Source organism: Apteryx rowi, unplaced genomic scaffold (assembly GCF_003343035.1).
Source record: "Apteryx rowi isolate R43461 unplaced genomic scaffold, aptRow1 scaffold_888, whole genome shotgun sequence".
NCBI classification, from domain to species: domain Eukaryota; kingdom Metazoa; phylum Chordata; class Aves; order Apterygiformes; family Apterygidae; genus Apteryx; species Apteryx rowi.
In genome coordinates this window covers 193,916-210,913 of record NW_020451191.1, presented here as the reverse complement: position 1 = coordinate 210,913, position 16,998 = coordinate 193,916, and the positions used below count along the sequence as shown (strand labels likewise).

The 16,998-nt window shown below is 41.2% G+C and overlaps 1 protein-coding gene across 3 annotated transcripts in view; it reads left to right on the top strand.

Annotated features, from left to right (window-relative positions):
* The first annotated feature begins 38 nt into the window (after window positions 1-38).
* BICD1 (BICD cargo adaptor 1) overlaps window positions 39-16,998 on the top strand; it is a 182,125-nt gene continuing 165,165 nt past the window's right edge. For all 3 annotated transcript variants that reach the window (XM_026090975.1, XM_026090974.1, XM_026090973.1), the window contains exon 1: window positions 39-251. In XM_026090975.1, the coding sequence (XP_025946760.1) occupies window positions 39-251 (213 nt within the window). The remainder of the gene's footprint in view (window positions 252-16,998) is intronic.

Below are 16,998 nucleotides of genomic sequence, written 5' to 3'. Positions count from 1 at the left end.
GCGGGGCTGCGCGGCGGCTCGGCACTGCCGGCAGGGCTATGGCTGCGGAGGAGGTGCTGCAGGGCGCCGAGCACTACAAGAGCGAGATCGAGCGGCTGACCCGCGAGCTCTCGGAGACCACCCACGAGAAGATCCAGGCGGCGGAGTATGGGCTGGTGGTGCTGGAGGAGAAGCTCACCCTCAAGCAGCAGTACGACGAGCTGGAGGCGGAGTATGACGGCCTCAAGCAGGAGCTGGAGCAGCTCAAGGAGGTGAGCGGCGGCGGCGGCGGCGGCGGCTTTTGTCTCTGCCCGCGGCCGCCGGCTGCGCTGCGCGTTGCGCACCCCTCTGCCGCCGGCAGCCCGAGCAGGGCGGCAGCGCTGGGGAGCCGCAACTTCTGCCAACAGGCGTTTGCAGCGCTGGAGGCTTCCTCCAGTCTTGCCTGCATTGTCCAGAGCTCCTTTAGGAAGAGGAGATTGAGCAGCACGTAGATGAGAGCTGAGGAAGCCTACTATATATACGTATATATTTACATAGATGCCATGTATATATATACACTCATAGATACATATATATACACACACACATAGAATCTATGTAGATGGTTCTCTGCAATATATGGGGAGAGAGACAATTCCTCTTGAAGTTATTTATAGACCTGTTTTATTTTGCCAGTCAGGGGACTCACTGCCGTTCAAGAAGGATAAAGTAGCCCTGCCGTTCAAGAAGGATAAAGTAGCCCTACAGTAGTCCTGAGGTCACCCCAGTCAGTGGAAATTAAACTTCTGCATCATGCCGAAGCATTAAAATATTTGGTCTGAGAGGTGGTTTTGGATTATCTTTTAAATGAGCTTTTGTAACAGCCGAAGTACAAAGTAGGTGAGTGCTACCCCTAACCTTTTAGCTTTACTAAACATGACTCTTAAATATCATCATTGTTCCTGTGTTCATCATTAAGGGAAGTAACTTGAAATTGATACAGTGCACATACACAGGACCTATGGAAGGGGTGTGTGTACACATATGTGCAGTACTCATCCAATCTCCACATTTCGTAGTATTTTTACGCTATATCACAATGTAAACTGTTACATATTTGGCAAAGAGAAGGTAAAGGATAAAACATATTTTTCAAAATTTTAAAGATATCTTCTTGTTTTGGCTATAAAATTATATTGCTATATATAATCTACAGAAATTCTATTGAGTCAGAAATCATGAACACATTCTATACTGGGGGAAGTCACTTAATAATCAAACTTAGATTATATATAAATCTATTCTTTAGAATACTAGCTTTGAGGGACTTTTAGAAATATTTTTTGTAAAGATAAAGGCTTGATTTTTACTTGCAGGTAACTGTGTTTTGCTACAGACTTGGTTCAGTGACCAGAAGAGGTTTAAAAATTGTGTTTTGATGAGGAAGAGAGCTAATTTTCAGAAAAACCTATCGATCTCCTTAAACTTGATATCTGCTTCCCCAACCACTGCTGAGACTGTGCAGTAGGCTCAGGATTTCTGAAACCCGTAATCATAGGTGCAGGGATGGGGATATATAACTTGCACTGGCATGAAGGTGGTGCTATTTGAAATGACCCAGCAGTAATAGAGGAACAGAATCAAGAGGGAGTTGTGCAATGCAATTTCTATGAAAAAAAGAGATAAGCAGAGGTAGCTGTTATCACATCATAATAACGTACAAAAGAGGACTGATCCGTAACTAGGGAGAACACATGCATGTGCATGGCCACAGATACAATGGATAATGTGAGGAATTGAGTTTAAATTATTAAACTAGAGGGATTAGGCAACATGATTAACTGAAATCAAAGATGGGCAYAAATTCTATTCCTGTTTATGTCCTCTTGAAGTCAATGGGATTGCATGCTCTGCAGCCCAGAATTTGTCCCATGGGGCCATGCCTTTGTTCTGTGCCAGCCATAGCCTGGGCATGGAGGATATCCGTGGAGAGAGGAAGAGGAAAATCCTGTGGCTTGTCCAACAGCAAGCAACAGTGGAACCACTAGGGCTCTCAATTCCAGACCTCTCCATAGTTGTGGATAGGGTATTTCCATCCCCTGTGTAGACTATGGGGAGGTTTCTTTTCTCCTTTCCAATCTTTATGGGAAAAACTGCACTGATTTTTTTTATGTCACATGCAGCCCTGCGAAGGAGAATTTGCTCATATACCTTCTTGTCACTGTAATCTATTTTCTGATTTTTATCTGTTAACACTTCCATTAGGACCATTCCTTGAATGCAGATTCATAACTGTGAAAAGTAAGCAAATGGTGCCTCTAACAACATTATCTAGGTAGAATTTAGCCTGAGGTGGTTCGGGCAAACTGCATGGTGGTGATTTGGGGGCTTTTTGGGTTGTAGGGTTCTGTCTGAAAGCTCTCAGAAAAAGTGGCAGGGTAAGCCCAAAGCCAGCTATTTCATTAAGGATCCCTTCAACATGTGCTGAGAATGGTCTTTGTGTGTCCTCTCCAGCAGGCACTGCAGGGGATGTCCTGGGCTATGTGCCTGGGGTGTGGACTGCATACCTGGGTATCAAAATGCCATGACTGAAAAATAGGATTTAGGAAAACTCCTAGTTTGTCAGTGAACATCTGTGCTGCTCTCTGTATTTGTACCCATTCTGAAGTCGTAGTGGAGTAAAATTTAGGCCTCAGGTTTGTACTGGAATGAGTAGTTTATCCATTCATAAGGAACAGTAGGTGTGAGTTTGTGGGCAGGGTTATGTTTAGGATTATTACCTCTCTGTGTGGGCCTTCTTTGCACAGATTAATTTACTGGGGTTGAATCTCACCTGTATTTGTATTGAGGCAAGTCTTCATTTCTGAACTATTTCATTATTAAATTCTTATGTTTTGCTGTTAGGAACTCACTGTGCTTATTGTTCAGCAGATGGCTTAGTAATCTAGGATCTGAAGTCTTATCCTGTACACCTTGGCAATTCAAAACCCCAGTGAACTTCAAATCTAGATTGCAATGCAGAGCCTCAGCTGCACAGTAGCTGACCATTGTTGGTCAGTGAGATGGGTAGGTAAGCCCATTATGTAGAAGGAAAAGCAAGTTGCAGTATATTACATTAAATATTAATACTTGTACGTAGAATATATGCCATCTACCATGCAATATGAATTGTTTTAGTAACCTCTGGTGTTTCTTGTGCTTTATTCAGAGGTCTCTACTTTAAACTAAGACTTTGATGTTTTGGTATAAGATTGATCTACATTACAAAAGCCTTGAAGTTTTAATCAGTGACCTAGTATGGACTACTGTCTTCCAAAATAGAGCAGTTATTATATGTATCAGCTGTCCAGGAAAGACTTGAGGCATCTATCAGCTATCGACCTTATGTTTTCAAAAACTGGACTGAATAGTAGGAGTGTGAAAAGGTATATTCTGTTGTGTCAATTTTTAACAGCTTTCAGTGTTATGAGATGGAGTAGTGATAGTCCTGATGCTAGACAGGATTATAGGAATAGAGTTACAAACAAAACATTATTGCTTTAAAAGCTTTATTAATTTTCATCATAGTTTTTTTCATTCTGTAAATAATGCTTCTGTGCCTCATGCAATTACATCTCAAACCAGAGGAATTTTGCCCCTGCAGTAAAAACACTATACTTTTAGGACCCCTGTTCAGAAAGTTACTTTAGCAGAGGTACCTTTTAAACTGCAGTGAATAGGAGTGCAGTCAATAAGACTCATTGCTATTACTCAGGCACGTGAAGGTAGCCTGTTTTCACTGTCTTACTGAGGTGGGAATTTAATTACCAGCATTTCTACAGAAACCATTTTCCAGTGGTTTTAGTATTTGCGGTCTGACATTGCATTTGCTGTAAGGATAATGTTTGTTTTAGTTTTCATTCTTTTAATGAAGTATAAAAATAGCTTCATGTTGACTAGTTATTGTGGAGAGGTAGCCTGTAATGTCTTTAGAGGGGAGACATATCATTCACCTCCAGTCATGAAACTATGTGAAGAAGGCTGAGGCAGCTTTGGTGACCAACTCTTGCAAGACATTATGGGCTGGAAATCCCAAGCAGACAGAGATTTCTCTTTGGGAATCAGATTATGAGCATAGAGGCCTATGGTAAATAGATCTCCTTGGCTCCCTCTCCAACTGACTAATTCAAGCAATTTCTCACAAACTCTTCTCCTGAGTTGCACATAGAGCTGGCTACCTGATTTTCAGGTTGAAGATGCACTTTGGTGTTTCTGTTATTTTAAACCTAATTATAGTTGGTAAACTGTTGGAAACCAGGCTATTGATGAACAGCCCTATCCTTGTCAGGTGGAAAATTTATGTTTCTTTTACTCACAGAGATGTTGTATCAATCATTATGAAGTGCTTAGTCAGTTTAGTAATGGGGCTTCCACAAATGATTCTTGGTTTCTGACAAAAAAGGGTTTTTGAGGAATAAAGCTGAAGCTTTCAGTGGCTTCTTTGCTGTTCTGCTGTTCCCTGCATTGCTTTAACCCAGGTCACTCAAGATCCAGTTCCCCACTCTTCTGACCCAGTATCGGTCCCTCTGACTCCCCCACTGCTCTCCAAAGCCTTGTATTTGCAGTTTCCTCCTCTTACATGCCTGCTGCTGGAGTCACTTTTCTACCTCTTCCATCTTTGAAGTGTGCTCTTGGTGGGACCTCTCTGGGTCCAAAAAAAGGGCAGAATGCTGGAGAGGGAGACACCTTATCCCAAATACAGCCGTGTTAAATGGGGAATTGCTCTACACAACTGTCTGCAGCACAGGATGCTTAGGAAAGTGTGAATTGGCTCATACATCCCAATGAGACATTTTGAATATTCCCCAGAGATGAATGTGTCCTAAATACATAATTCTTGAGAGCTGTGAACTGCTGCCATTTCAGTACATGTTTTCACCTCCTTTTGGTGACAGGATTTGTGGGCTTGGGCCAGATGAGGTTGAGCATTTTCAGCACCTCATCCTGGCCTCAACACTTTGTTCTTGGTGCTTGTTCATGTTGTGTCGCTCAGAAAAGCAGCATTGCCTAACACCCGGCTCAAAGATGAGGACAGAGAAAGGGTGATTGGGCTGCAGACCTGGAGGGGCAGACTGAGTCAGACACTCTCTGCAGTGCTATCTCCTCCGGAGCCCAGCTAGCACTATCTTTGTCTCTAAGACATACACTGCTAATGGAAGACATCTTACCCCATTCCCTTTCAGCTGGCCTGGTTAGGGCAAGAGAGCAGGAGAATATGGGAAACAGTTACCTGCAGAAAGAAGAGTGGAAGGCAATATTTAAGAACTTAAAAACTTCAGTGATAAAGCCATTATCCAGAGGCTTGTACAGCAGCTGGATCCAGAACAGCCTGAAGTGGGAAAGACTGACAAAAGGATTGGGTATCCCTCCAACTCTTCATTTCTCTATACTTTCCTTCGTAAGCAGAGGTCTGCGACAAAAATGAATCTGAAGATGCTTTGAGCAGTTTGTTTTGGGAGCTGTGCTTGTAAGGACTGTCTTAACAAAATCTAGCAGCAGCCTGCAAAACTTTCCTGTGATTATTACAGGCTGGGGACTGACTGGCTGGGGAGCAACTCTGTGGAAAAGGATTTGGGGATTCTGGTGGACAGCAAATTGAATGTGAGCCAGCAGCGTGCCCTGGCTTCAAAAGGCTAACATCATCCTGGGCTGTATTAACAGGAGCATAGCCAGTAGGTTGAGAGAAATGATTATCCCCCTAAAATTGGTACTTCTTAAACCACATCTGGAATACTGCATCCAGTTCTGGGCCCCCAATACAAGAAAGACGTGGATAAACTGGACCATGTTCAGCAGAGGACCACCAAGATGGTCTGCAGGTGAAGAACTTGCCTTGTGAGGAGAGGCTGAGGGAGCTGGGCTTGTTCAGTCTGCAGAAGAGAAGGCTTCAGGGGGACCTAGCAGCAGCCTGCCTGTACCTAGGAGGAAGTTACTGAGAAGACAGAGCCAGGCTCTTCAAAGCAGTCCATGGTGGGAGGACAAGGGCCCTAATTTGAAACAAGACAGGTTTGGACTGGACTTCAGGAAGACCTGTTTCACTATGAGGACAGCCTGGCAATGGAACAGGTTGCCCAGAGGGGTGGTACAGTCTCCTTCTCTGGAGGTTTTCAAGTTCTAACTGGTTAATGCCCTGAGCAATGCAGACTGAGCTCAGAGCTGCCCCTGCTTTGAGCAGGAGGCTGGATCAGAGAAGAAAGCAGGTGGACAGCGAGGGACGTTGACCAATATTGGCAGGGTCTCTGAGAGCACTCACCATGTGTAGTTAAACTCCAGTAGCACCTTGCTGTGAGTTACGCAATACATAACAGCATGCTTTCCAGAAACAGTGTTCATTAGCAGGGCCATAGTCTCACTTCATGCCTGAATTTCACTTTCTTCTGCGTATCATTAAGCTTGCATTGACCTAGAGTTACGAAGGGTATGGTTTGATGTGCTTTTCTCTCAGCAAGACCAGCCTGCATCTCCCTTTGTCATTCCTGCCCCTTTTCTGGCTGTCAGTTGTACAACTGTTTATACTGCCATACCAGGGTAGAGAACTGACCTAGGTTAAAAATAAYTGAGGAGGGGGGTGTATGCTGTCTGTAACCCGGACTGGTTACACGATCTGGTTCACAGTATGTTCCCATAAACTGTTTTACCTGCATTGCCGAAAGGTCAGCGTGAGGAGAGGAAAGAATGCCGGGGGAAGAGGGGATGGGATGAACTGCTTAAACAGGTACCGTTGTTAAAAGAGACACTCATCAAATTATGGCAAGATTGCTTCCTCTAAAGGGAAATAGATGCTGTGCATTAGCCTACAGAAAACCTAAGCAGCTGAGATCATCTTAAGGGAAATGAGGGCTATTGTTGGAGCCCAGTGATGGTCGTCTTTAAACAACTGGGGTTCTCATCCTCATAAAATAAATCTAAATAGAGTTCAGTTTCTTTTTTCTCCTTAGTTAAATTATTTTCTGACTTTCACTCTTTCTTCTAAGAAACCTTCTATGAAATCCCTYTTTAATCTGGGGGATTCTGACTGAACCAGTCATCTGCATTGGACTCCTCTGAGATAACTGGGAGTTGCAACTGGATTTTATGTTAGGGAAAAGTTAGTTTTCCATAGATTTTCTATAAAATATTGAGTTAGTACCAAATCTGAAATGACCTACTGAAGTGTTAATGGGTGAGCCAGGCATTATTATTGTGAAGTACTTCCCGTTTAAGACATGAGAATGTAAAAATGATAGCTCATTGAATAGATTTTAATCTAAAGGTCCACATCTGTTTGGAATTAGGCCTTTTGTATTGGATTAAAAAAATTAATTTGCTACCATCTTTTCATCTTCCTTTATATGAAATATATTCCYTTCCCCTTTGTATTGTGTTGTAGCATTTTTCCTTCCAAGATGTGGTGTGTGCAGTAGGTAGTATGCAAGATGGCAGTCAGATTGAACACCTGGCTGTATTGAAAGTGCAACTGGGTGCAAAACTGGGATGGAGAAAATAAGATTTGGCATAAAACTAATTTATGAACGTTCATCAAAGTAAAATGAGGAGGATTCTCAAAGTCAGATGCATAGATTAAATTTGTGCCTGATCCTCTTCTACAAATTTTATTCAAATGGCACTTGGAGGAAAATACATGCAACATCATCATGCATTTTTCTGGCTGTATTGAGAGCCTCTAGAAAAAGAGCTTTTATTCTTGAACAACCTCTCAGTTTTTCAAACAAACTCAAACATATTCATTCTTCAGCACCTCATTTTCTGGCATGTTTTTGCATTGGTGTTTTCTTCTTCATATGGACAATGGGAATAAAATCTGACTCACCACTTGTTTCTAATTTTTGCTGTGTCCCTCATAGCTCTGCTGCATTGTAGGTCTCTGTTTCAAAGTTGCCTTTGCTATGTATTTCCCTTCCATACTTGTCTGATAGCTGATGTGGTAATGTTTAACTCACTATGGTTCTGCACCATACCTTTCTTTTTTTGGATGGTTTTAATTTAAAATGGCAGCATGAAAAACACGCATTCATTTTTGCTGCACTGTCTTATATTTGTGGCATGATTTCCATTTCCCTCTTTCCTCTTTTCCTTGTGAAGTCAACAACACTATATTTTATGGGGGAGGAGAGAGTATATTCCTAATTTAGAGGAATTGATATGGCATGTAAAGACATGAATGTTCCATTTGTCCCTTGACCCGGGTCTGCTTGCATCACTAGCAGCAGATGACTATGAGGAGAATACAGCAATTCTTTCAAACAGTATTGTGAAAACAGTCTGTGAGTACAGACCGGCTACACATGGAAGTAGTTAGAACTATTCAAAAGGTGAAAAATGCATCTCAGCAAGGGTAGGTGTCTAAGGCTGAAGTAAGCAGGTAGAAATTAAGCTAGATTGCAGATGAGTGCTTTAATGGGAACTCAATTTCTCTGTGGAGGGTAATATTAAAAATAATTTCAGGATTCTAATATTTGGATTTCTGAATTTCTTTCACTATCAAAGTTAATAAAACATAATAGCTAAAAGAAAAAGCAAGGCACTCTGTCCTAAATCTATGGTTTTGGGACACACCTATTAAGCCTATTTAAATGTAAAAAGGTTTTCACAAGACTGAATTTGGTCCATTCCTGTTTTCTGCATATCTCTTGTGATTCCTTTCTCTCTGTCTGCAGCATTTCATTTTCTGCATTTCATTCTTGTACAGCATTCGTCTCCTGTCCATGATGGTGTATGCACTCTTTTATCTTCCTTTTTGCCAGTCTCTGCCCTATATCTTAATTTATGTTGATTTGCCACTTCATAAGACACTGAGCTGAATACTTTATATTAGAGACCCTTTTTGTCATTGTCTGCATGTAAAAAAGTCTGGCCATTTAGGACAGACTAGACCTTCCACACTGTGCCTGGATGTTGCAATGACAGGGGATCACAGAAATTCTTCATGATGCTGTTTTAACAAGGGCTGCAAATGGAGCAGCAGAGGATTTGTCAGCTCTGCTTTGTAGCAGCCACACCGTTCTGATCCCCCGTAGAAAGATCATCTTTAAGGGAGTTTTAAAATTGGATTGGCTAAGAGAGTGCACAGGAAGATACCTTTTCATAAAGTTTTACAAAAAATAACGTTTTCTGTGACCTATTGAACAGGAAAGTTTCATTGCTCCGTTTCTGGGGTTATTTACTTGTTTGACCCCCAGGTAGGAAAACTGATGCATAATGAGGTTAAATAATGCAGTCAAGTCCTTGTGATCTGAGCTGGATGTGGAATCTATTAGCCACACAGTCATGCCGTATGCTCTCAATCTTCCTTTTTCCTTTGAATCATACTCAGTTGCCTCTGTGCTGTATGTCTGTGTTAAGCCTATGTATACAGCAAGTAGTACTGTAGTGCTAGCAGTAATATATACAACACTATATTTAACCAAGAAGAATGAAAGAAGCCATCAGAGTTACCACAGGGTAGTCACCTTTCACTTCAGTCCGTCGGTTCTGGGGACATTTCAGCTAAATGGTATAAACTGCGTCTTTCCTTTTTGTTCCTTTTGGTCTGTGTTTGCTTATTTTTAATTTTGTGCTCTCAGAGATCACAGGTGACACACAGCTATCAGGATAATGCCATGATTCAGTGTGCATGCTGGGAAGTTTATCCATGCAAAACAGCCTTTCCTTGGTTTCCCTAGTTACTCTGGATAGATCCAAGTGCCAGTGTAATGGTAGCGAACTGTGAAGTGCTGTTTGTCATCACTGACTACTGGGCACATCCATGGAGGGAAGCTGGAGTTTGGTAACAGTTGCCATTGTAACTTCTATTTTGAATACTGAGAGGAGAAAAAACAGCTCTTAGTAGAGGCGAAGCTCGGATAGGAGGACTGAAAAGAATTGGCAAACCTCTAGGAGTGAAGGTAGGAATTTGGGTCAGTTACGAGGTCAGGCAAAGGGAATAGGTGGCTTGGTGAAATAACTCATTTGTGAAAGTTTGGCTATTGGCCAGACATGAACACAGCATTTATTTGGATTTAGTTTTACTCAGGACTGGAGCACTGTCTACTTCCCACATCCACATGGCAAGATGCAGGATGCCAAACCCTGCAGAGTCCTGGCCCCATATTTCCAGCAAGGCAGAGCTCTCAACCTTTGTCACTCACGTTCTAAGAGAGCTAGAACATTTCATATGAGGATGCATGGGGAGTTCACAACTGGGTTAAACTGTGTAGACTGGTTTCAAATTTTATGCATAATCCAGCATACTTAACAATTATTGCCCAGTTTGAATCTGTGATTCAAATTTTATTAAAATGTAGTCTCAATAGCTTGTAGTTTATATAATTCATTACTTTAATAAAGACAAGATTCTTTTTTTTTTAATTGGGTGGGAAAAGTTTTTCTCATACCCAGAATACATCATAGAGTTTTTACAATATATTAAAAGGTTGCGCTGTTCTGAATAAAACTAGGCATCTGCACAGCAATTGCAAACATGCAGAGCTGGTCCAAGTCTAGGTAATGGGAATATTTGCATTCATTTCTTACTTTCTTTGGTAACTGCATGTAATTTCCACCTATGGATAGATAGAAAAGGTTTTATTTAAAGCATTTTGTGTGAAGAGTGCTATTCCTAACAATTTACCCTGTATTCAGGATTGTGCCTCAGGGTCATTTACAGTAGGTATGATTTGAAGACCTACATTCAAGTCCTGGCTACGTGGGTAAGTCAAAGGTAAAATTATCAATGGGACAATGATTTAATTGTTGAGTTTGTGCCCATCACCTGCTGGAAAACAGCATTGTCAGCAAGATGCAAATGGTAAAATGTTATAAACTTGAGAATTCAGAGTTGTTCCTATCAAAGAAGGCAGAACTGGAATAACCATCATTTCTAGGTCTCAAACGTGATCTTATTATTGCAGCTAAATGAGTTGTCATAACTCAGCCGAACTTCAATAACTGACCATGTGTGTACACTTGGCTTGCTGCAAATGGGTAAGGGTAAGGTAAAAAAAATAGCAGAAACCTCAAGGAAAGAGATTTCAGCCAACATGTTTTATCTTATATCTGCAGTGAGCTAAAAATGTGCAGAAGATCAATTACTTACTAATCTGTAAAATCTCAGTCATAAACCTGGGTCTTTACTGACAAATTTTTAAGAAAAATTTAAGGATATGGTCACAAAGACTCCTTTGTGATATAAAATGTATGATATATTACTGTATGTAAGAGGAAACTGTGTATACTAATATGGAAGTTGGAGGCAAATGACAACTGTTACGAGTTCAGTACTTTGGGCATTAGGTAATTCCATTTCTAGGGCATTAGGTAATTTCTTATTTTTTCTGCTGGTTAAGGGCTGATGGTTGCAATCTGATAATAACAAAACCTTCTTTTAACATGATGTAAGCTCAGCTGTATAAAAATAGCAGCATATCTGGAATAACACAGTTGAGGGATTGCATTTTTCCAAATTTGTAGAATTTGGAGTTACAATGATGCTTTATATTAGATCCTAAAATAAAGTCCATATTGAAGTGATATGACTGGATTATCAAACTTTGATACCTGGAAGTTCATGCCCTAAAATCTTTATTTTAGTTGTCTCATGGAAAGCATTATTTTTGCTTTAATAAGCAGGCTGAGCAACCTTATATTGAAACCTATATGACTTCCTTTTGCTCACATACTTTGAAAGTACACATATCTAGTTGAGTGACTATTTGTAGATTTAGAGACACATATTTAGGCTGCCGCATTTAAACTTTTTTGCTGTAATCTGCTTAACACTGCTTCATGATTTGTGATTTCAAGCATTTTCTGTCTTCTTGTTTGCAGTAGTGTGGAACGATACATTGAAGTACAGGAAATGAAATGACACCTTGAGTATAGCTTTGGCACTTGATGTTTGGAAAGTACTTTACTCTGCTTTACTCTCCATTCTTTGGGCTGAGATTACGTACATTCAGAATCATTTCTATGTTTTATTGCTGTTGAATTTGTTTTTCTAGCAGATTAGACTGATGAGAAGAATCTAAATTGAGCATATGAACCTTGTTTGGGTATAAATAACTCTTTCCTAGTGTATAATAAGAAGAGTTAGTAGTTAAAGATCTTGCTTTATACGCTTTTGTTCTGTAAAGCTTCCTGTTTGCAAGATGCTTCTTGAAAGGGGGCCTCTGGTTTCTTTACCAGTGAGAACATCTATTAGAGACCCATAATTCATGCTGGCTGTTAAGTCTGGATACAGACAGTTGTCACTTTCTTGCTATTACTCAAGGATCAGCTTGTTGAGAGAAACTAATACACTAATCATTCCACTCAGCAGGAGTAGGTTTGGAAAAGGGRAACCTAAATTCTACCCCCAAAACCTGTGGCAGAGATTCTTCTCCTACTAGCTTCTGCAGCTCAGCTCTTTCCTTAGGAATGTTGTCTGGTTTAGAGTAAGAAACCTCTATTTCAAGTGTTTTATCACTTTTTTTTTTTTTAAGGTAGAAAGTAATCAGCTGTCTGAAAAGGAGTCAGAAGTCTGATAAGCGAAATTTTTAGGAGCTTGCAATTCAATGCTTTGTGCTCTCTACAGAGAATGGAATTGCAGCTTTGCAAGTGACAGCGTTATGAGTAGTCAGGCACTTACTGGAGCACTGGCAGTGGATGCAGGGGAAAAGCCAGAGAGAGTGAGTCAGCATGACCTTGGCTGCCGCCAGTGATGGGTAATGCATCTAGCCTAAGCAGTGCTTGACATTGGTTGGGGTGTTTAGCAGGAAGAGCCTATGGTGAAATAAAATTCACTAGATTAACCACTGATGGGACATGTCTGACAGGTGAAAGGGATGAGATGCATATAGTGGTAAGGAAAATGTGCATCAGCATAAAACAGTCTATACTTTAAAAAAGTAGCTTCATTGGTAAACAGATCGAATTCTTTCATACACTGTGAAAGAACACAGACTGCTCTGTGTAAAGCAGAAACATTCTGAAAAATCAAAATACTGCTTGTTTCACAAGCTTCTGTTTTGCCCACTGGATCTCAGCAGGGTGGGATAAATTGTTCCTTATTGCATGACAGTAGTACCTGGGGATTCCACGACGCCAAGCCTAATGACTTTCAAGCATATAAATAATAAAACCCCAGAGATCTTACAGTGGAAACAGGCATGGTTGCCAGGGGTTTGGTCTTAAGGAATAATAAGGGGAATTTATAGATGAGAAATGGAGGCCCAGAAGCTGTGGAGTAATAGGTTGCTCAGCCATAATCTCATAGGAAATCTATGGCTAAATCATGAAGAAAACACAGATTTTCTCAGCTCCAGTCCAGTGATTTATCTGCCAAAGATCCCTCCATATTAAAAAGCCAATCAACCAAAAAGCTGAAGCAATCAATTGACCTGTACTCACCAGATGTGAAGTCCTTGAGTGTTCACTGACCAGCATATATGCATTGGCAATAGCTTCCACTGATACTAGTGAGACCAGTTAGGCTAGTTAGGAATGGTTTCAATGGTTGTTTTGCTACTGTTACACAATCAACACTTGATGAAAAATGAAGATGAAAAATTTATGGAAGCTTCTTTGGTTTCTTAATTCATTATTTGACAGTGTTTCAGTGGTGAAGTCCTTGTCATCAAAGACTTTCAATAGCTCTCCACCTGTATCTCTGCCTCCTGTGGAATTGCCCTCTTCACCTTACAAGCCTTTTATGGTCCCTCTCCCATGTATTCCAGTGATCTCAGCCCTCTTTCTCTTTCCCAGCTGCTCTTTTTGTTCTGCCACTTTTGGCTTCCACTTTGCCCTCCCTGCCTCTGGCAATTGACCATTTTCTGGCTGCCATTCCAGTATTTGTAACAGTCTTCCCACTCCTTCCCACTCATCCCTTTCCAAAACAGGACTCTTCTCTGCTATGACTGAGATTTTCACTTCAACATTTGCTAATCCCTAGAGCTGTCTGAAAGACTTCATTTTTTTGTTCTTTCCTAAAAGCCTAAATGTTCATTGCAAGGGGAGAAAAAATTCCAGCCACCTCTCCCTATAAAGAATGCCTCACGCCTCTCCTCATCCACTGTCTCCATCTAGCCCCATTCAGCTCTCACCACAACGTATCCATTGTTGGTACTGCTGTGTGCGAAAAAAGTTAAATAACAGTGTTCCCTGCGCTGGGCTCTGGAACGTGGGATGCCCTTTGCAACGGCAGCGCGGGGGAAATGTGCGCTTAATTCTGCGAGGCATGACTTTGGCCGTTTCCTTGGGAGCTCCGGCTGGCCAAAACCTCACAGGGTCTGTTCAGCACCAGCTCAGGCTTCTGGGAGAGCTGGCAATAGTTAATGGGGAGCTTGGACTGAGAAGCTGTAGGCAGCGAGCTCTGTGGGGCAAGGCCTGCCCATCTGTTTGTATTGAATGTAATACAGTGAGGCTCTATTCTTGGTTGGGACAATTAGGTTCTGTGGCAATATGAGTAATTAATAATAATAACAGGGCCTCTTCTGTAGATAGACTATTAGAAATAATTTCCTTCTGCCAGTTGCTTCTCTAGAATGTGCTTTTGAACTCGGAGAACCCGAAAGAAATAATGAAAACACCAGCAGCTGTCACAAATCTTTAGCTTTGTTTATGTTGGCAGTGACGGAAATTCTTTAAACTAAATTGCCTAATGGCTCATTGGTTTGTGTCTGTTTTGTTACAGCATTGAGCTGTTATACAGTGTACCCTTGTTTGATTAAAGACCATTCTCAATRATAGTGGGCTTCAACGATCACTATTTCTTCTAAGGGGAGAAGCAGCAAAAGCATGTAAAGCGAACCACTGATCCTCTATTGCTCTGCATCTGTTTCACTCACAGGAGCGCCCTGTGTCACTCTATGGATTTCGCTGTGTTATGTACTGACGTTGTACTACTGTCAGGGTGATCCAGCTGCTGGAGCTGCAAGAGTTGACTCTTCTTTCCAGATTTATGGTAGTGGTGACCCTGAATTCTGCCATTCACCCATGCAGCAGCTTGGGCCTGAAGGCAGGATAATGCATTTGGTTGCTTTGGCAGGTCACAGTCCTTCAACAGGCATTCTTCATCCCCTTCACAGGAGAGTCCGAGCCATCTGTCCCACAGGCTGCTGTTTAGATGAGTTGGTGAACGGTGCCACAGCATAAAAAGTAGACATCAGTCTTCCTGTCCTCCGGGTTCATCAGCAGTCTGAAGGCTCCTCTGTCCATCATCTTCCCCATTTCTGGGGGGAGCTGGACCATGCAGGCCTTCAGGAGCCTCTTCCACAGTCTCCTTTGTAGCCTTTATCAGAACATTTCCCAGAAGGGTATTGGTGACCCCCTACATTTAAAGTTAAGTATCCAAAATGTACTTTATTCCTCCAGATTATTTACTACTACTAAAAAAAATGTTCCTCCAGTGAATGCAAGCCTGACTTTTTTTCAGGAAGCTGACAGCTGGTGACATGGTAGTGACGATGAGTATGACTGAGAATGTCATATTGTAATTCAGAGTTTTAGAGTATTGGTCTCTCAGCAAGCAATGAAAGCACAACTTCAGTAGACTGTTGCTAATGAAGAAGTTAGTCATTTCTTAAATGTAGACATGTGCTCCAACTTCCTTCCCTCCCCCTCTCCCCCTCCATTTCCACTCTGGTAAGCATAGTAATTATGCTACARTGTTGTTGTTCTAATCCTTCCATGACCAAAACCTCTCTGGTGACCAGATCTGGCCTGCAGTCAAAGACATTGGTACTAATACAAAATATGATTTTAGCTGTTCTCATAAGCTACATAGAGCCAGGTACAGTAAGTATTTTTTCAATTTATTTTTTATAAAAAAATTGGACTTCATGACAACACTGTGTGAATTAGGATCTGAATTCTCTGCTGCTGCATCTCTCCTGAAATCAATAGAATTAAACTAGCAAAGTTTTTGGCCCTTTGTAGTGTTAAATCACACAACACTAATAGCAACTGTCATGACAATGTTCCCAAAACTATAAGGTGTTTTGATGGGAGGACTTGGTGGCAGAATCCAAGCATTGGTGACTCAGTAGGCAACACGCTGACTTCTGAGTCAGTAATGAACCAGTGCTCCAGCAATGCAGTTTGTAGTTTGGTTTTTGTTTCCCTCTTTATGAGAGGCAAACCCATCTGTTGTCATAAAATTGTTGCATATTACTTTTGAAGGAGCAGAACTGCTGTTCTTGATGCTTTTTTGTAAATTACTACAAGATAGCCACTTCTGGTGATGAGTTCACTCTTTGTAGTAACAAACTGGATGAGTTATTCTTCATCACTTTCTGCCCTGGGAAAAAGAAACAATTCTAAAATAGTGGGATGAATTAATGGGTGAGAATAACTACCCTGTTTCCATTCAACATTGTCTGCATTTTGCAGGGATGAAGTGATTTCTGTTTAGAAGGAGGCAGTTTTCAGAGACACATGGGGGCCTCTAAGTCAGTGGATGTAATGGGTACAGGACATCTTTCAAAATCAAGCCTGTAATCATTCTGGAAGCCTTTGGGAAGAAAGAACATGTTGTTCTGTGCCTAGTTCCCCACTGTTTTGTGTTACTTGGCTGAGAGACCCGTTTTCTGTATTTTCCACTTCCACCTTTAAAAATTCTTTCCTTTCCTTCTCCCTGTGCTTTTCCTGAAAGAATGTCAAAAGTGGCATCCAACCTTGTGCATTTGATTGTAAAAATTTACCTATAGAATAAAAAAAAATAGGAGCAAATGTGTGACTTTAAACTGCATCTCTTCTCTCCTTAGCTGTCTATGTCACACTGTCATGCTATGAAGGTTCGATAGCAATGACTGAGACTAATATAATAATAATAATAAAAAAGATGTTTATTTCCTCACACACTAACATCCATTAAAATAACGCGATTACTAATTTAGGAAGGATAACACAAAACCATCAGTTACTAATTTAGAAAGGATAACCTGAAACCGTCGATTACTGCRYTATTAAKTGGAAGGACTGCTTATCCCTACTTGAAAGCTTTCTTGTTCACTCTCCTAGTGAGAGGGCTCTCAACCTCGAGGAGTT